Raw genomic sequence first — 21,537 nt, 5'->3', positions numbered from 1 at the left:
ACATGGACGGAGTGGGAATGGAGGGATACAAAAGAATGGTCTAGTTTGGACCAGGGAGCAGCGCAGGCTTGGAGGGCCGAAGGGCCTGTTCCTGTGCTGTATTCTTTTTTGTTCTTTGTTCTAAATGGAAAGCAGATTCAAAATGCATCTATGCAGAGGGATCTGGGTGTCTAGGTTCACGAATTGTAGAAAGTTGGTATGCAGGTGCAGCACGTAATAAAAAAAAAGCAAATAGGATGTTGGCATTTATTGCAAAAGGACTGGAGTATAAAAATGGAGAAGTGTTGTTGCAATTGTACAGGGTGTTGGTGAGACCACATCTGTAGTATTATGTCCAGTTTTGGCCTCCTTATTTAAGGAAGGATGTGGTGAGTTCAGAGGAGGTTCACCATATTGATTCTGGGGATGAAGAGGTTGATGGATGAGGAGAGATTAAACAGTTTGGGCTTGTACTTGCTGGAGTTCAGAAGGATGAGATGGGATCTGATTGAGGTATATAAAATTTTAAAAGGGATTGATAAAGTAAATGTAGACCAAATGTTTCCTCTTTATGGGACAATCTAGAACAAGAGGTCACAGGTACAGGTTAAAGCAGTAGATTTAAAACTGAGATGAGGAGGAACTACTTCTCGCACAGGGTGGTGAATTTGTGGAACTCGCTGCCGCATAGCACAGTGCAGTCTGAATCGTTGAATGGTTTCAAGAGGGATGTAGCCACATTTCTAATAATAAAGGGGAAAGAGGGATATGGGGAACAGGTGGGGAGGTGCATTTGAGACCAGGGAGAGATCAGTCATGATCTGATTGACTGGTGGAACAGGTTCGAAGGGCTGAATTTGCCTACTTCTGCTCCTAATTCCTATCTCCAGAGCACAGGCTTGAGTTATTGTAAGCTGACGATGTGGCCTTTTCGTTATTTCAATAAAGCACCATTATACTGGAAGACTGATCTTGGCAAGGTTATTACATCGGTGATGCAACAACCACAAGTGCACAGGTTGTGATCGAGAGTTTACACTAATTTGTGTAGGTTTTCGTCAGCGTAATCTGGCTGAATATGACCAAATCAGGAATTTTAAAGGAAAGTTAGATATAAAATATAAATTTAACTTTTGTGATTTTAACACAGTTTTATTATTTACTCCAAAGGTGCAGGGATGCTGATGGTGGAAGTTTTTGATTTTCCTGGCACAGGTCACATCGCTCCACCAAGTCTGTGATGTCAGAGTCAAGACTGCATTCCCAGGAGTACCTCCTAGCTAGAATCTTCATTTTTGATACTCCCAGTTGGCTGTTGGGTAATATTAGATGTTGTCCTGGAGGCAGCATGACTCCAAAGAATGATCCCTCCTCAACACTTAGTTCAGCTTTCTTAATGAGGTAGAATTTCATTTCTTTGTCTTTGGAATCCTTCGTATATGTCTTATTTTGGAGAAGGATGGGCTTTTTCGCACCCAGGCTTTAATCTACCTTGCTGACCATAGAAACCCTACAGTGCAGAAAGAGGCCATTCGGCCCATCGAGTCTGCACCGACAATAATCCCACCCAGGCCCTATCCCTGTATCCCTACATATTTTACCCGCTAATCCCTCTAACCTATACATCCCGGGACACTAAGGGGCAATTTAGCTTGGCCAATCAACCGAACCCGCACATCTTTGGACTGTGGGAAGAAACCGGAGCACCTGGAGGAAACCCACGCAGACACGGGGAGAACGTACAAACTCCGCACAGACAGTGACCCGAGCCGGGAATCGAACCCAGGTCCCTGGAGCTGTGAAGCAGCAGTGCTAACCACTATGCCACCGTTCCACCTGACACTGATAAGGTTTCCAAAACGTTCAGAGTCATCACAATCTCTTCCAATGTTTGTAAAGGAACCAGGCTTGTGGACATTGGGAGGCGATTCAGTACATCAACATTAGCTATCCAGGTTCCAGGAAGATATTTGTAGGCCACCAATAGCAATGTCCAGCGTAACTGAGTGGAAGTGATGGAGGGAATTACCTCGCCCTCAGTAATGATTTATGGTCAGTAGCTATAAAATACCTCGACCGTAAACATTTTGATGGAACGTCTTCTCACCAAATATGACCGCCAACTCATCCTTCATTATTTGAGAATACCTTCGCTCAACATCTGAAAGGGTCTCGGAGGCACGCACAATGGGCTTTTCCATCCCACCTTACCAGTGACGTGACAACACCACACCAACCCTGTATAAGGAAGCATTGCAAGTTAATACAAGTTCTGTCTGAGATGGAAATGGGGCAGTAAGTTAGATTACAGCAACTGATGTTTAATTTTGGAAAAAGCCTCTGCCTGCAGAGCTTTCGAGTACCATTTCTGGTATTTTTTTAATAGGGCGTTCAAAAGGGCCAGAATGGAAGCCAAATTGGGCATGAATTTGGGCATAATAATTGAGTAATCCAGGAAGAATTTTAGCTCTAAGGTGTTTCTTGGAGTTGGTGCTTCCTTAATGGTCTTTACCTTATCTTCGCCTGAATGTAACCCCTTGCTGTCTGCTTGGCAGCCTAAATAGACTACTTCAGCCATTTGTAAAACAGATTCCTCCCTCTACAAGACTTCTAGGTTAGCTAGGTGTTCTTGTTCAGAAGCTCCATGTCATCTACCTTGGGGAACCCTTGAAGGATATTTTCTCTAACTCTTTGGAAGATGGTACATGCGGTACCTGATGAGACCCCAAAGGGCAAAAAGGTATACTTGTAGAGTCCCTTATGTATGTTGATCATCACATATCACAGAATCCCTACAATACGCAAGGACGCCATTCGACCCATCGAGTCTGCAAAAACTCACCATCCCACCCAGGCCCACACATCCCCTGCTCAATCCCTGTAACCCCTAATTCACCTAGCATGCACATCTTTAGACTGTGGAAGGAAATTGGAGCACCCGGAGGAAACGCATGCAGACACTGGACCATGTGCGAACTCCACACAGATGGCTTTCCAAGGCCAGAATTGAACCTGTGTCCCTGGCATTGTGATGCAGCAGTGCTAACTACTATGCCACTGTGCTGCCCACTGTGTCACCATGCCGCCCATATTTCTGAGAGGACCCGTCCAATTCAAGCTGAAGAAAGGCATGGCTCATGTCCAAATTGAGAATAGCTTTCCACTTGTTACCTTTGATATGGGGCATGGGGTACCTATTCTGTTTGGAGATCAGTTTAACTATTAGTTTATAGTCCCCACAAAGACAGTGGTTTGGCGGACTTAAGAACAGGGACCACAGGCACAAATCATTCTGCACATTGCACAGGCCTTATTATATCCAAGCTTTCAAGGTATCCTAATTCAGTATCCATCTTCTGCAGCATGGAGTAAGGGACTGGTCTGGCTCTGATACACCGAGGTGTAGTGTGGAGTCAATGTAGATTTTGTTCGGATACATTCAGAAGTCTGATGGTATAAGGGAAGCAACTGTTCTTGAGTCTGTTGGTTTGTAATCTCAGACTTTTGTATCTTTTTCCCAATGGAAGAAAGTGGAAGAGAATATATCTGGGATGCATGGGGTCCTTTATTACGCTGGCTGCTTTTCCAAGGCAGCGGGAAGTGTAGACAGAGTCAGTGGATGGGAGGCTGGTTTCTTGCGTTCTTGGTCAGAGGAGGAGCCATACCAAGCTGTGAAACATTCGGAATGGATGCTTTCTATGGTGCATCTGTAAAAAATGGTGAGAGTCCCAGCAGATATGCTGAATTTCCTGAGCCTCCTGAGAAAGTAGAGACATTTCTGGACTTTCTTAACTGTATCGTTGGCATGGAGGGATCATGACAGGTTTTGGTGGTCCCGATACCTAGAAACTTGAAGCTCTCAATCATTTCCACTTCATCCCCATTGATCTAGACAGTGACATGTCCTCCACTACATTTCCTGAAGTGAATGATTATCTCCTTCGCTTTACTGACATTGAGGGAGAGATTATTGTCATTGCACCATTTCACCAGATTCTCTCTCTCTCTTTCCTATCCTCCGTCTCATCATTATTTGAGAACCAACCGACTCGAGTGATGTGATTGATATATCTGTAGTTCTGCCCTTGCACAACTTGTAAATATGACATTACGTCCTCCCAAACCTCTCCAACTGAAATACTTTCTCCACATGAAGTCAAATGTTTGTTATTTTCAAAGTCCATCAAATCAACGCATGGTCTACACTTCCCTAAAGTGCACACAGCCAGATCTCGGAATCCAATGGGGAAAATTCCTGTGAATGCTGGAAATCTGATGGCGTTTCAGAAAATGGTGGAAAAACCTCCGGTCAGGAAACATCTGCGGAAAGAGAAGCAATCTCTCTGCAGCCTTTGAAATGGCCAAGCACACTATCCTCCTCCTGCAACTCTTCTCTGTTGTCCAGTCAGTAGGACTGCTGTGACTTGTGTGACTTTTTCCTCTTCAGTTGTATACAGAGAATCTCCTGGGGTGTGGAATGGACTGCCTGCAGTGATAGTGGAGTCAGACACTTTAGGAACATTTAAGCGGTTATTGGATAGGCACATGGAGCACACCAGTATGATAGGGAGTGGGATAGCTTGATCTTGGTTTCAGATAAAGCTCGGCACAACATCGTGGGCCGAAGGGCCTGTTCTGTGCTGTACTGTTCTATGTTCTAATGGTGAATCTTCCCACCACCACCATCTCTCTGTTTCCTACCAAGGGTCAATCTCTGCTTTTCAGCACTGGGTAAGTTGCTAGAATCCATTATCATAACTCAGCATTTGGAAAGCAGTGGCATTATCAGACAATGTCAGCATGGTTTTAAACATGGGAAATCATGCTTGATGAATCTATTGGAACTCTTTGAGGATGGAACTGGTGGAACTCACCAGCAGAACCAGTGGATGTGGTTTCTTTAGACTTTCAGTGGGCTTTCGACAAGGTTTTGATTTGATTTGATTTATTATTGTCACATGTATTAGCATACAGTGAAAAGTATTTGTTACTTGTACGCTATACAAACAAAGCATACTGTTCATAGAGAAGAAAACAAAAGAGTGCTGAATGTAGTGTTACAATCATGACCAGGGTGTAGAGAAAGATCAACTTAATGCAAGGTAAGTCCATTCAGAAGTCTGAGAGCAGCAGGAAAGAAGCTGTTCTTGAGTCGGTTGGTATGTGACCTCAGCCTTTTGTATCTTTTTCCTGATGGAAGAAGGTGGAAGAGAGAATATCTGGGATGCGTGGGGTACTTAATTATGCTGGCTGCTTTGCCGAGGCAGGTCTCATGTAACAGATTACTATGTAAAGTTAAGCACATGGGATTGCAGGTAAGCTCTTGAGATAACTAGAAAGCTGGTTAGCAGATAAGAAGCAAAGAACTGACATAAATGGGTCATTTTCTGATTGGCAGGCAATGATTAATGGGGTGCTGCAGGGATCTGTGCTAGAACCCCAACTGCTCACATGATACATTAATGATTCAGAAGAGGGAATTGAAAGTAATATCTCCAGAATTGCAGATACAAAGTTGGATGGGAGGGTGAGCTGTGAGGAGGATGCAGAGAGGCTTCAGCATGATTTGGACGGGCTGAATATATGGGCATTTGCATGGCAGATGCAGTATAATGTGGATAAGTGTGAGGTTATTCACTTTGGTAGCATTAATAGGCAGACAGATTATTACTTGAATGGGTGTAAGTTGAGAGAGGTGGATAGTCAGCAAGACCTTGGTGTCCTCATGCATCAGTCACTGAAAGTAAGTGCACAGGTACATCAGGCAGTAAAGAAGGCAAATTGTATGTTGGCCTTCATAGTCAGAGGATTTGTGTCTAGAAATAGGGATGTTTTACTGCAATTGTATAGGATGTTGGTGATATAGCTCTTGTGGCTAAAGGGATCAAGGGACGGGGGGGAAGTGGGGATCAGTGGGGGGAGGGTCTGGGTGGGATTGTGGTCGGTGCAGACTTGATGGGCAAATGGCCTCTTTCTGTGCTGTAGGGTTTCTAAGATTAGGATGTTGAATTTGATCACCCATGATTATAATGAATACTGGAGCAGGCTTGAAGGGTTGAATAGTCTACTCCTGCTATTTATTAGTGTCCCAAGTAAGCTTGCATTAACACTGCAGTGAAGTTATTGTGAAAATCCCCTCGTCGCCACATTCTGGTGCCTGGCCAATGCATTTTATTTGATTTATTATTGTCACATGTATACAATGAAATGTATTGTTTTTTTGCATGGTATATGGACACAGCATACCATTGATAGAGAAGGAGAGAGAGTGCAGAATGCAGCATTACAGTAATAGCTAGAGTGTAGAGAAAGATCAACTTAGTGCGAGATAGGTCCATTCAAAAGTCTGATGGCAGCAGGGAAGAAGCTGTTCTTGAGTCAGTTGGTACGTGACCTCAGATTTTTGAATCTTTTTCCCGACAGAAGAAGGTTGAAGAGAGAATGTCCGGGGTGCGTGCGGTCCTTAATTATGCTGGCTGCTTTGCCGAGGCAGCAGGAAGTGTAGACAGAGTCAATGGATGGGAGGCATGTTTGCATGATGGACTGGGCTTCATTCATGATCCTTTGTAGTTTCTTGCGGTCTTGGACAGAGCAGGAGCCATGCCAAGCTGTGAATGCTTTCTATGGTGCATCGGTAAAGATTGGGGAGAGCCGTAGCTGACACGCCAAATTTCCTTAGTCTTCTGAGAAAGTAGAGACATTGGTGGGCCTTCTTAACTTTTGGGGCGACACGGTAGCACAGTGGTTAGCACTGCTGCTTCACAGCTCCAGGGACCTGGGTTCGATTCCTGGCTTGGGTCACTGTCTGTGTGGAGTTTGCACATTCTCCTCGTGTCTGCGTGGGTTTCCTCCGGGTGCTCCGGTTTCCTCCCACAGTCCAAAGATGTGCGGGTTAGGTTGATGGCCATGCTAAAATTGCCCCTTAGTGTCCTGGAATGCGTAGATTAGAGGGATTAGCGGGTAAAATATGTAGGGATATAGGGGTGGGGCCTGGGTGGGATTGTGGTCAGTGCAGACTTGATGGGCCGAATGGCCTCTCTCTGTACTGTAGGGTTTCTATGGTTTTCTAGTGTTTGCATGGAGGGACCAGGACAGGTTATTGGTGATCTGGGCATCTAAAAATTTGAAGCTCTCAACCATTTCTATGTCATCTCCATTGATACAGACAGGGGCATGTTCTCCACTACGCTTCCTGAAGTCGATGACTATCTCCTTCATTTTGTTGACATTGAGGGAGAGATTATTGTCATCACACCAATTTACCAGATTCCCTCTCATTTCTGTAGTGTCTCGTCATTGTTTGAGATCCGACCCACTGCAGTGATGTCAACAGCAAACTTAAAAATCGAGTTGGAAGGGAAGTTGGCCACACAGTCATAGGTGCATAAGGAGTATAGTAGAGGGCTCAGAACACAGCCTTGTGGGGCATCGCTGTTGAGGATTATCACGGAGGAGGTGTTGTTGCCTATTCTTACTGATGGTGGCCTGTGGGTTAGGAAGTTCAGGATCCATTTGCAGGGGGAGGAGCTGAGCCCCAGGCCACGGAGTTTGGATATGAGTTTCTCAGGAGTAATGATGTTAAAGGCTGAGCTGTAGTCAATAAATAAGTGTCTTTGTTATCTAGGTGTTCCAAGCGTGAGTGCACCTAACCAGCACATCTTTTTGGACTGTGGGAGGAAACTGGGGCACCCGGAGGAAACTCACGCAGACACGGAAAGAACGTGCAAATACTACACAATGACCCACGCCAGGAATTGAAACCAGGGTCTTGGAACAGTGAGGTAGCAGTGCTAACCCCTAGTTCTAGTTCCTATGTTTTCAATTCGATTTGCCGCTCGCGCTTACGCTTCCTCACATTCCAACTCCCGATCACTGGGCACAACCGCCCCTGAGCATGGCAGAACTACAACTCCCATCAGGCACCGCAGGCTGGATCTCCCCCGAATTTGATACCACCACTCATCACTGTGCAGGCCCCGGGCCCACATGGAACATGGGTAATACAGTTCTGAATGAGTGAGATAAAATTACTGCGGTGTTGGAGTCTGAAACCAAAAGAGAAAACGCTGGAAAATCTCAGTAGGTCTGGCAGCATCTGTAAGGAGAGAAAAGGGCTGCCGTTTCGCGTCAGCTCTTTTCCCTCCTTACAAATGCTGACATTTTCCAGCGTTTTCCCAAATGGGTGCGAGTCTGTCTGGAAAGCGGCTGCGCAGAACTGGACGGAGCACGGAATCAATGAGGCCCAGACTCTCCAATGTGAATGGCTACGCGCAGTGATTGACATGTCCGGCTTGGGCGGGGCTACTGTTCCCTCTCTGCCTGATTGGCTGCGATAACCGTCAATCAGAGCGCTGAGCTGTTTGATTGGAGCTGTGTGTTGGATATTGAGTGTGTTTATTGGAAGCATTTCCCTTCTGATTTACAGGCTGAGTTTTGTTGATGGGTCATTGCTGAATATGAGAAGGTGAGGTGTGATTATCTGGGAGGAGCAGGGGCACATTAATTGAAATGTCTTTTAATGCTTTTTAAAAAAGATTTTACCTGAAGGCCTCGGCTTTTCCCAAAAGCCTGGGCTTGGATTTGATCAGCAGCCCTTTTCTCTACTTACAGATGCTGCCAGTTTTGCCCAATGCTGTGTCAGATAGCTGAATTTGGGATGTGCAGTCTGAGTGAGTGCAGTTACATCTAATTTCCCAGGATAAAGCAAAACTTTTCAATCAGCTACACTGAAGCAATATTTTCCTTAGGTTGCAGCACTTCCTGCTCAGTGTGTTTTCTTCAAATTATTTTGGAAATCTAGGTGACAAATTGCAAATTTCTCCGAATGGTTTTGCATATGAAACACACACAGTCATAGTTCCAGATGACCATTGGCTGTATTGACCCATTGAGTGGGGAGAGCTGACTGGTGGCGATTTAACCTGAGGATCACCACACCTCAGGCGAGTGGCAAGGTTGAGAAGGCAGGGCCTTCATGAATAACCATAGCAGATGGAGGAATTGAACCCAGGCTGACTCCATATGACGGACTAGTTATACAGTCAACTGGACTAAACCGACCCCAGATATTAAAGTTAAAACTGGTCTTCATCAGCAAGAGTTCAGCTCATAAAAAAACGATAGGCCATTTTGCACTCTGCCAGACTGTCTTTTCCATTGGGTAGGGATCAGGCGGGTAAGTGGAACTGATCCACTTCAGATCAGCCACGATCTTGTTGAATGGCAGGGCAGGCTCCGGGGGCTAGATGGCCTACTCCTGCTCCTATTTCTTATGTTATGTTCAAGTGTTTGGGAAGATGGGGATCTGGATGGAGGAAAGAAAGTAGCCATGTTGTCTGCTCCTGGTCACTATCCAGTGTCCCTGCTGGAAACAGAGGGTGTGTGACAGTCACGTGAGGAAACAGTAAGGTCTTGCATTTGATTCCCCCACACAGGGGAATTGCAGACAGGCACTCAATGGAACAATCTCTGAGGAGTCAGCCCATTCAGCAAAGGAGGAGAGGGAGTTGGAGGAAATCATGTTTCCTTTTAATGTTTTACAGAAGGATTGCACCGTACTACACCAGAGAATGCAGAGAGGATAGACACCGCAGATAGATCCTGACCATCACCCAAGGAAGAACTGCACAACTGTGGGAAGATATTCATAGAATCATAGAAACCCGACAGTACAGAAAGAGGCCATCTGGTCCATCGGGTCTTCACTGACCACAATCCCAACCAGGCCCTACCGCCATATCCTTACACATTTACCCGCTAATCCTTCTAACCTACGCATCTCAGGACACTAAAGGACAATTTTTTTAGCATGGCCAATCAACCTAACCCGCACATCTTTGGACTGTTCAATTCCTTCACAGCGTTGCTCGACACAGAGAAGTCTGGACAGTGAAATCATCTGGTAATCAATCGGGTCAGGGGAGCTTTGAATAAGATCAGTTCAAAAACTGGTCAGTGATGTGGAACCATACATCAGAACCAACCTTTCTGAAGGTTCAGCTGTGGGCCATCGGTCAGGGTGAGGCTGCGAAGAGATGTGAGTGAGCTCCAAGTGTGGTGAGAGTTTCAATCATTCATCGAGCTCCATGAACCATTGACTCATTCCTACAGTTGAGGGACTGATTAAGTGTGAGTAGGTTGCTACAGGCTCAGAGGATCAAAGGTGCACCTGTTGTATCAGGAGAGCAACCAGATGGAAGGGAAATCATTCAGGTGTGAGCAGTGTGGCAAATCATTTTCACGCACATCAAACCTTCAGGTACACCAACGCATTCACACTGGGGAGAAGCCGTTCAGGTGTGAGGTGTGTAACAAATCATTCTCTCATTCGTCGAACCTTCGCGTACATCAGCGCAATCATATCGGGGAGAAACTATCCAAGTGTGACCTGTGTGACAAGTCATTCTCGGACTTATTGAAGCTTCGTGATCACCAACATTTTCACACAGGAGTGAAACCGTTTCAGTGTGGGATTTGTTGCAAGGCTTTCACCCACTCCTCCTATCTCATCACGCACCAGAGGATTCACACTGGGGAGAAACCATTCACGTGCCCAGTGTGCGACAAATCATTCTCAACACCATCAATACTCCACAGACACCAACGCGTTCACACAGGAGAGAAACCATTCACTTGTGAGGTGTGTGATAAATCATTCTCGGATCCATCAACACTCAGCAGACACCAACACATTCACACAGGAAAGAAAATATTCACGTGCGAGATGTGTGACAAATCTTTCTCGACACCATCATTACTTTGCAGACACCAATGCATTCACACAGGAGGGAAACCATTCATATGTGAGGTGTGTGACAAATTATTCTCTGAACTGTCGTTACTTCATCGACACCAACGTATTCACACAAGGGAGAAACCATTCAAGTGCAAGATGTGTGACAAATCATTCAGATGGTCATCAAACCTTCATTTACACAAACAGATTCACACAGATGAGAAGCTGTTCACCTGTGAGGTGTGTGACAAATCATTCTCACGATCTTCAATCCTCCGTTCACATCAACAGATTCACACAGGGAAAAAGCTGTTTAAATGTGAGCTGTGTGCTAAAGCCTTCACATTGTCATCGAGCCTTCTGCGCCATCAGACAGTCCACATAGGAGAGAAACCTTTCAAATGTGAGGTGTGCAACAAAGTGTTCAAACTTTCATCAGCACTTAATCAGCATCAACGCATTCACACTGGGGAGAAGCTATTCAGGTGTGAGTTGTGTGACAAATCATTCTCGCAGTCATCAAAACTACATGTACATCACCGCATTCACACAGGAGAGAAGCCATTCAAGTGTGAGGTGTGTGGCAAATCATTCTCACACTCATCAAACCTTTATGCACATCAGCGCATTCACACAGGAGAGAAACCATTCAAGTGCCACATGTGTGACAAATCATTCTCACACTCATCAAACCTCTGTGAACACCAACGCTTTCATACAGGAGAGAAACCGTTCCAGTGTGAGGTTTGTTACAAGGCTTTCACCCGCTCCTCCTATCTCATTACACACCAGAGGATCCACACTGGGGAGGAATTATTCACATGTGAGGTGTGTGACAAGTCATTCTCAGACTTATGCACACTCCGCATACATCACCGCATTCACACAGGAGAGAAGCCATTCAAGTGCCACATGTGTGACAAATCATTCTCAAACTCATCAAACCTGCGTGCTCACCAACATATTCACACAGGAGGGAAACCATTCCAGTGTGAGATTTGTGATAAGGCTTTCACCCACTCCTCTGATCTCCTGAAGCATCAGAGGATCCACACTGGAGAGAAACCATTCACATGTGAGATGTGTGGCAAATCATTTTCACAGTCATGGTATGTCCGGATACATCAACGTGTTCACACTGGGAAGAAACCTTTCAAGTGTGAGGTGTGCAACAAAGACTTCATTAACTCAACAAATCTGCTGGTCCATCAGAAGATCCATGCAAGGGAGTAAGAGGGAGATTTGCAGCTGTATTTTTCTGAAGTCTTCGATCTCTCTGGTCCACCAGATGATTCACACAGGAGAGAATCTATTCAGGTATGCTGTTTGTGAGAGAGCTCTCACTCAGTGCTCTCAATGTGTAAAGTACCAGCAGATCCACACTGGGGAGAAACCATTCAGGTGTGAGTGTGTACCTATCGCCTGATCCATCCACACACTCGCACAGGAGAGAAACTTTATCTGTGTGAGTTCTGTAATTAAATCATTGAACAGTTGTTGAACCTCCTAGAACATCAGTGAACCTACATGGGAGCAAAATATTCCAGTGTGATGTGTGTTGGGATTGTTTCACCTTCTCTCTCGCTAAACACCGCATCTCTACACGGAGCTGGAGCCAGCTCACCTTACGATTTTTGTAACAAATCATTTTGGGCATGGGTGGCACAGTGGTTAGCACTGCTTCCTCAGAACACCAGGACTCTGGGTTCAATTCCGGCCTTGGTTGACTGTCTGTGTGGAGTTTCCACATTGTCCTCATATCTGCGTGGGTTTCCCCTGGGTGCTCTGGTTTCCTCCCATGATCCAAAGGTGTGCAGGTTAGGTGGATTGGTCAAACTTAATTGTACTTTAGTAGCCACGGTAACTTTGTGAGGTTATGGGAATAGGGCAGGTAAGGAGGGTAGGGAGAGGGCCTGGGTAAGACACTCTGTCAGAGAGTCGGTGAAGACTCATGGGCTGAATGGCTTCCTTCTGCACTGTAGGGATTCTATGATTCTCACACTTAACAAACCTCCATTAAACTGAGAGTTGTCAATATGTATAGAAGCTCCTGTATAAACTCAGCATCCTTTCAGTGTAGCGTCTGGTACAAGTCACTCACTGACTTGCACTCAGACCAAGAAGGCAATCAGATACTCAGTGGTTAGAAATGTTTCAACTTCTGATCTACCAGCACAAGCACCGGGGGAGGAGCCATTCTTGGGTTGGTAATGGAGGGACTTCAATTAGCCTCAGTATCTCTGATCTGTGGAGATGGAGAATCAGCCAGGAATCCCGTTCCTCATCAGTGAGGCCATCTGGGAAGTCAGGGGGAGGGCAGGATGTGTCTCGGCTGTGACAGTCTCCATTGTCTCACAACATTCACTGTCTGGGTCTACACATGCTGAATGGCCACTTGAACAGAGCACTAGAGGCCATTCAATGTCCACAGTCTGCACTCCAGGTCAGTACCTTGGGGATTGGAGGGAATGTGAAAGGGCAACAACTTGTATTTATAGAGTGCTTTAATATAGTCAAACATCCCAAAATGTTTCATAGAGATGTAATCAGAGAAAAATTAAAACTGAGACAAAGAAGGAGATATTCGGAATGGATGATTAAAAATATGGTCAAAGAGATGGAATAGAAGGGGAGAGAGATAAAGATGCAGAGAGGTATAAGGAGGGAATTCATGAGCATGGAGCCTGGATGGCTGAAGATACAGTCGTCAATGGCGAAGTGAAGGAAGTGGGAGATGGGCTCAAGGCCAGAATTAGAGGAGCGCAGAGATCTCAGGAAGATGGGGCTTGAGGTGACAGAGTTAGGGAGGAGGTGAGGCCATGGAGCAATTTGTACTTAAACATAAGAATTCTAAACTGGAGGCACTGGGGGACTGGGAACCAGTGTAGGTCAATGAGCACAAGGGTGAAATGTGTGTGAGTTAGGATGAAGACCGCAGGAGTTTTAGCTGGAGGATGGAAGATGGGAAGCAGGACAGGAGAACATTGGAAAATGGCCCAGCCTAGTCTAGAAGCAACAGCAGCATGGATGAAGATTTCAACAGCAGACGGACTAATATAGGTTGGGTGACGGTGTTGGAAATGGACAATGTTACAGAGGGAGAAGGTGATCTTTGTGATGGAGAGGGTATGGGGTCGGAATTTCAGCTGGAGATTGAAGTGGATGACACTGAACAATTGTTGGAGATCAGTGGAGAGGGCAATCGAGAGGAAATTAATGAATGTAGAAACTGGACTCATCCCATGTTCTATTAACTAGTTATGAATGTTCAAATGACCCCCAGACTCGACAGATTTTTGTGCAGAGAGAGTTCCAGATTTCTAGTCACCTTTTTGTGAAGAAGTTTTTACTGACATCATCCTGAACAGCCTGGCTCTAATTTCAATGCTCTGTCCCCTTGTTCTGGACTCTCCCACCAGAGGAATAGTTTCTCTCTAACAACTTGTTTATCATCTTAACCTCAATTAGATTGCCTATTGATTTTCCATGTGACCACTGGACTCTGCAACTATTAGTGGGTTTGTATGATAGAAATAAGCTCTATCCTGTGTTACTAAAGTTCAGTGATATTTCTGACCATCGGAATTGAGAGTCTGATGAAAACACAGGGATTTTAATAAAACTTCTCTCTGTAGTATTCTGCGAGTTTTCCCCGGTGTGAATGTGTGTATGTTCATAAAGTTAGTCAGCTCTCAGGAGTAGGTGTGGGGTAGCATCAAACTTTGCTTTCGTTGATGATGTGAATTATAGACAGATCCTCTTCAGGTGACAGGTGTTTGACTAATACCGTGGGTAATGTTTGTACTCTCCTGTCTGGGAGGACAACTGTCCTGAGTATGGTGAGGGAGTGGGAGTGAGTCTCTACAGACCTGAGTTTCTTCAGCCTTTAATACCTTGATGTAATGACGGTGTGATATGTTCACCTTACACTCTTCCAAGATTCCTTTCATGTTCTGGAAAAGATTTTGAATCATTTTCAAAGGCTTTGTTAGTTGGTTGATTCTTCCTTTAATGTAAGCTGAATATTGTGTTGTTATTTGTTTGCTGTTTTATTAATCTTCTTTATAGATTTATAACTCACAACAAATTATGTTCTTCTAGCCTTAATCCAAACAATCTGTTTTGTCATCATGGTGTATTCCTGTTCACTGAAACACTCCGGAGTCTACATTAAGAGACCTGTGCACAATATATGGGTCAATGTCACAGTGGGCTGGTATACTTTCTCCATCAATGGGTTTATAATTTCCAGTTCCAGGAAGCATCTTATTTCCCTAAGAAAAATGGACTTGCATTTATTTATCAACTTTCACAACCTCAAGACTGAGAGAAATTTACAGCCAATATGTTATTTGAACCCACATACCTTTGACTCATGGACGAGAGTGCAAACTAAGTCACGAGTGTTAATAACTTACAATATTTCTGTTAGATTCAGTTTCAAGGGGTTAAGTCCCTAGTTTGTGTACAGAATGCTTTCTCCCTATAAACTGTTAGCCTGGAAGCATGATTTGATTTAAAGTGGTAACTAGTGTTGAGTTGTCTCTGTGTTGGGGTTGCTGAATAATTATTGTTTATTGATGCCAGTGTCTCTCTGGGGCAGCTTACAGAGAGAGGTTAGTGGGATGTTGAAGAACTTTTTCAGATACTGGTTACACTTGGTGGTGAATTACAGAATTCCCCAAAAATAGAGAATGGTCACAATCATCCTAGTGTACTGTACACTGAACAGTATCACTCTCAAACAAGGTCTTGACTGGGGCAGCCCAGGAGAGCAACAGGGAGAGGCGCATGGACTGGAATGCCCAGGAGATGTGCACAGACTGGTATATCCTAGGAGACGTCAATGGATGAGGTGAATGTTGAGCCTCTGAATTTGGATTGATGGGAAGTTGAACCTTCCTGGAGTTCGCTCCTAGACAGGGCAGGGCTGTCAGACAAGAACACATAGGATACATCAACACAATGAGCCCCACCTCACACCCCAATTCAATGCCCAAACATTCGGTCCTTGTCCTGTTTCTCTCTCTGCTGTTCCCCTCCCCTGTCTCTGCTCCCTCTTGTTTCCTGTTGTCCCATCTTCATCTCACTTAAGTCCTTAATTAATAGTACTACACGACCTCCTTTCAACCCGCCGCCTGTCTCGCCTAAAGATCCGATATCCCAAAATGTTGAAATGCCAGTTCTGCCCTTCCCTCAACCATGTTTCTGTGAAGGCCACAATATCACACGTCCATAGTCAGTTCATGCCTTTAACTGAACCTATTACACCCCTAGCATTAAATAAGGACCATCCATTCTTGTCTCACTCGCTGGAAACTCAGCATAGTTGAATTCATTATGACTTGCTTCCTTTGCTGTAGAATAATCACCGATATTCTGTGTTCCCTCCCCCTGCCAGACCAGTTTGAACTCTTCCCAACAGCACTAGCAAATCTATCTGCAAGGATGTTGGACCCACTGTGGTACAGGTGCAGACCGTCCCATTTATACATGTCTCACCTTCCCCAGAAATGATCCCAGGGATCCAAGAATCATTAAACCATTTCTCTTGAGTTACATTCATCTGCCCTATTTTCCTATTTCTATGCTTGCTAGCACATGACAGCAGGAGTAATCAGAGATTACAATCATTGAGGTCCTGCTTTTTAATCTACTGCCTAGCTCCCTGAATTCCTGATGCAATACTTCATTCCACACTGTGCCCATATCGTTGGTACCAACATATACCTCAATATCTACCTCATCACTCTCTCCATTCAGGATGCCCTGCAGCCGCTCAGTGATATCCCTGACCCTGGCACCAGGGAGGCAACACACCATCCTGGAGTCGCGTCTTTGGCCACAGAAACACCTGCCTGCTCCCCTGACTAAAGAATTCCCTATTACTATTGCTTCTCCTTTCTTCTTCCTACTGTTTCACACACATTCCACCCCCCACCCACCCAACTTACCGCCCTCCCTCATGACAGCCAAGCTGCTGTGGTGCTAGAAGTTTGGCTCTGACTGCATTGCTCTGAGGTACCAGCGCCCTCATCAGCTTCCAAATTTGAATACCAGTTAGTGAGTGGGGCCCAGGGGACTCATGCAGTACCTGCCTGTTCTTTCTGGACGGCCTGGTGGTCACCCATTCCCTTCTTTCTTCTAGTCCCTTGAGCTGTGGTGTGACCACATCCGCATAACTCTCACAGATGTGCCACAATGTCTCCAGCCACTGCTCAAGCTCCAAAACACGGACCTCCAGCTTCTGCAGCTGGGAGCACTTCCTGTACATGGTCATCTAGGATAGTGGCAGCGTCCAGTAGTCCCCAAATGTGACAGGCCATGCATCCTGCTCGCCTATCCTCACCTGACATGTCTTAAATGTAAAATTAACGCCTATCACAATAGCAAATCTAGTTACAGGTAATAAATAATACTCTTCCCAATAAATAATGCATTTCTTTTTTGCTTCAGCCATTTAAACACAGTGCCTAAAATTCAATTACTCACCAAGTATTCAACTTACCACTTTCCTGTGACTTGGATTTTTCAAAATCAGTGTGTTGTTTGATGGCAATCTCACCAGGTCCGGAGTACACCGCCGCCCAAAGGTGAGTGAAGGCCTCTGTCCCCATGCTCTCTTTATTCCTGGCCCTGTGAAGTTTCTCGCAGGTCCAGAGTTTTCCGCCACCCAAAGAGGGCAGTTCAATAAAATGATAGCAGCACCAACAGTATCAACTATTGAATATATGTCAGACAATGATGAAACAGGTTCCACAAGCAAGATATTTTTCTGTCCAAGATATTAGTAATAGATTCTGGTCTATTCCATTAAATCAGCAATATCAATATAAATGTTTCAAGATCAGCAATGTTCATGGACTTATTTACCCCAAGGGTTCCACAACTCTCCATCAATCTTCTGCCGAAGATTGGCTAAAGGGTAAGTGAGTTTTTCACGACCTGAGTGTTTAATCCAGTATGTAGATGATCTTCTCCAAACTGATACTGGAGAGGAACATTTTCAATTATTGAACAAATTTTAAACCCTCCTCACTTTGTTAGGACTTAAAATAGATTCTAAGAAGGTGCAAATTATGAAATCTCAAGTGGTTTATTTGGGAACTGTGATAACCCACGGGAAGCATGAAATTGAACAGAAGTACACTAAATCAATTGTTCAATTGCCCTTTCCAAAATATATGAATTTGCTTTTTTATTAATGATTCGTGGAGAATTGTAGAAATCATACTGATGGTTTTGCTACTAAAGCCTCCCCATTATTAGATCTTTGGAAAAAAGAATGCCCATGACGGTGGACCAAGCAGCACATATAGGCTGTTTCAAAATTAAAACCGATTTCAGCAATGGCTCCAGCACTGCAAGTGCAAGACCCAGAACTCTCATTTGCAATGGAGGCTGCTGCAACAGACTGAAGTATTGCGGCGGTGCTTCTGCAGGAACAGCATGTGAGACAAGGATCGGTGGCTTCTACCTCGAGGCTTCTGACCCCAGTAGAGTAAGTATTTACAATGTGTGAAGGTTTTGCAATTTTCTTGGCAGTGCAGCACTTTTCCTACATAGTAGGGCTTAAACCCTTGACCACTCTTACAGGACATGCTTCCAAACAGTTGTTGCTAGATGGACGAATTAAAGATCGTACAGTCATCAAATTTGCACAGCACACAACTTTAATGCTTCAGAGTCAAAATATTACAGTTAAATGGACTAATTTGCCCATTTTATAGCTGATAATCTAAATTACAGTGGTGAGCATCATGAGTGTCAAATTGTGTCAACAAGTGGTCCCAAGGGATCATTCAAAGTAACAGTATGGAGGACCAAAAGTCTTGTCGATATGGATATATAGCTGACATACCTGTACAGAGAAAATCACCAATTGGCCTTTGAATATTTTTGTTGATGCATCCTCTATGGAGGAGGAGGAGGGCAACAGCAAGACAGGATGTGGAATACATGGAAGGGGCCACCGAGGTATACCTCTTGTTGAGTTCGCTCTAAAACTAGCTAATGGCATGAATGCTCAAACAGCCGAATTGGCATCTGTGTCTATTCACCCTGATTAGATTCCGCCACCAGCAGATATATATTCCGACATAATGTATATCTGCTATTGTTTAACTGACTTCCTGCTACTTCAGGAAGTGACAGGATTTGTTTCAGCAGATGAAAAGCCTCTACCATCTGCACTTTTGTTAAAATATATTTTCGAAACTGCCCAACGACAGGAATATAGGATTATTAAGGTTAAGGCAGATCATTATGAAGTGCTTTGAAAGGTTAGTCATGGCACAAATCAATTCCAGCCTCCCGGATTACCTGGATCCACTGCAGTTTGCAACAGGTCCACGGCAGACGCCATCTCCCTGGCCCTGCACTCAACCCTGGAACACCTAGATAACAAGGACACCTATGTCAGACTTCTATTTATTGACTCCAGCTCAGCCTTCAACACCATTATTCCCACGAAACTCATCACTAAACTCTGTGGCTTGGGCCTCGGCACCTCCCTCTGTGACTGGATCCTGAATTTCCTAACTCACAGACCACAGGCAGTAAGGATAGGCAACAACACCTCCACGATTATCCTCAACACCGGTGCCGCACAAGGCTGTGTTCTCAGCCTCCTGCTATACTCCTTTTACACCTGTGACTGTGTGGCCAAATTCCCATCCAATTCAATTTTCAAGTTTGATGACGACACCACCGTAGTGGGTCGGATCTCAAACAATGAGGAGACAAAGTACAGGAAGGAGATAGAGAATCTGGTGAATTGGTGCAGGAACAATCTCTCCCTCAATGTCAACAAAATGAAAGAGATTGCCATTGACTTCAGGAAGCGTAAAGGAGTACATGCTCCTGTCTACATTAATGGGGATGAAGTAGAAAGGATCGAGAGCTTCAAGTTTTTAGATGCCCAAATCACCAACAACCTGTCCTGGTTCCCCCATGCTGACACTATAGTTAAGAAAGCCCACCAACGCTTCTACTTTCTCAGAAGACTAAGGAAATTTGGCATGTCAGCTATGACTCTCACCACCTTTTACAGATGTACCATAGAAAGCATTCTTTCTAGTTGTATCACAGCTTGGTATGGCTCCTGGTCTGCAAGGAGCTACAAAATGTCATGAATGTAGCCCAATCCATCATGCGAACCAGTCTCCCATCCATTGATTCTGTCTACACTTCCTCGCTGCCTCGGCAAAGCAGCCAGCATAATTAAGGACCCCACGCACCCCCAACATTCTTCCATCTTCTTCCATTGGGAAAAAGATACAAAAGTATGTGGTCACGTACCAATTGACTCAAGAACAGCTTCTTCCCTGCTGCTGTCAGACTTTTGAATGGACTTACCTTGCATTAAGTTGATCTTTCTCTGCACCCTAGCTATGACTGTAACACTGCATTCTGCACTGTCTCGTTTCCTTCTCTATGAAAGGTATGCTTTGTATAGCGTGCAAGAAACAATACTTTTCACTGCATGTTAATACATGTGACAATAATAAATCAAATCAAATATAACTTCTCTCGTTGGCAATCCTTGAGCAGATGAACTGGCAAAACAGAGTGCTCGAGAGGGAGAACATTTGCAGCCCCCAATGGGTGAACAGATAGATGCTGTTACAGTTAGTCAGGTTAAAGTGGCAGATCTCAAACAGGCTGATCGCAGTGATGATCATTTAAGGCAGTTACAGGATGGAGCATATCCTGCTTGTTATTGTAAGTGGAAAGATATGTTATAACCCCAGGATGGACTTGTTCTTAAAGATGGACGGTATGCGCTGCCAACCCAAGATCGTAATCAAATCATTTATAAATGTTTTGATGTTCGGGTCATCAGGGAGCAAAAACAGCTGCTGATTGAATTAAAGGGCTATGTTGTTGGCCTAACATGGATAGGGACGTAAAGCATTATGTGGGCAATTATTTAGGATGTGCTCAAAGTAACCCTGATAGGTACACAAATAAGGGGAAATTGAGGCATATAAAATAAGTTGATGGATCTTGGATTAATTTGAAGATAGATTATGATGGTCCTTCACAACCATGTCAGGGAGGATATAGATATATCCTAGTAATAATATAGACTATTTTAGTGAACTGGTTGAAGCATTGCCTACCTGAAGTAATGCAAACAAAGTGACAGCTCATATCCTGATACAAGTGTTTACTACATGGCGACTCCCATGTTGTTTCAAGTTTGATCAAGGCACTTCTCATACTGCTCAAGTAATGAAAGATGTCATGACCTTATTTGGAACCAACCAGAAGCTCCATATTGCCTATCATCCTCAATCAAGTGGGATCATAGGATGAATCATACTTTAAAAATCCTGATTCAGAAAACTGTACAGCAAAATAATTCCACATGGAACAGAACCTTTGTTCTGGTAATCGTGTGAAATATAGGCTGCGATTCTCCCATCCTGACTCAGAGAGTGGTTGTGGTGTGAAATGGACTGCCTGCTGTGATAGTGGAGTCGGACACTTGAGGAACTTTCAAGCGGTTGTTGGATAGGCACATGGAGCAGACTAGAATGACAGGGAGTGGGATAGCTTGATCTTGGTTTCGGAAATGGTTCGGCAAAACATCATGGGCCGAAGGGCCTGTACTGTGCTGTACTGTTCTATGTTCTATGTTAAAATAGGACATAGAAGGAAACAGAGTAACGCTTATTTTGATGGTAAAGTGAATCCTATAATGTATAAGGTGGGACAACAGATTATGCTCCAAATTTATCAACCACGTGCATCCTTGCCTCCCACATATTCTGGAACTCATTCCATTGTCGATAAAGTAAGTCAATCTGTGTATAAGC

General features: G+C 44.5%; 2 protein-coding genes across 2 annotated transcripts in view; both read left to right on the top strand.

The window, feature by feature from the left end:
- Positions 1-21,537, top strand: part of LOC144497032 (uncharacterized) — a 410,838-nt gene that overhangs the window by 6,802 nt on the left and 382,499 nt on the right. The window lies entirely within an intron of this gene.
- Positions 8,397-21,537, top strand: part of LOC144497010 (uncharacterized) — a 163,250-nt gene continuing 150,109 nt past the window's right edge. The window contains exons 1-2 of the mRNA XM_078217691.1: positions 8,397-8,443; positions 9,522-11,878. Of these exons, the coding sequence (XP_078073817.1) occupies positions 10,172-11,878 (1,707 nt within the window). The 5' untranslated portion in view covers positions 8,397-8,443; positions 9,522-10,171. The remainder of the gene's footprint in view (positions 8,444-9,521; positions 11,879-21,537) is intronic.

Source organism: Mustelus asterias, chromosome 8 (assembly GCF_964213995.1).
Source record: "Mustelus asterias chromosome 8, sMusAst1.hap1.1, whole genome shotgun sequence".
In the NCBI taxonomy this organism is placed as follows: domain Eukaryota; kingdom Metazoa; phylum Chordata; class Chondrichthyes; order Carcharhiniformes; family Triakidae; genus Mustelus; species Mustelus asterias.
Note: the sequence above shows the minus strand (reverse complement) of the source record. Positions and strands in the feature narration are given on the sequence as shown.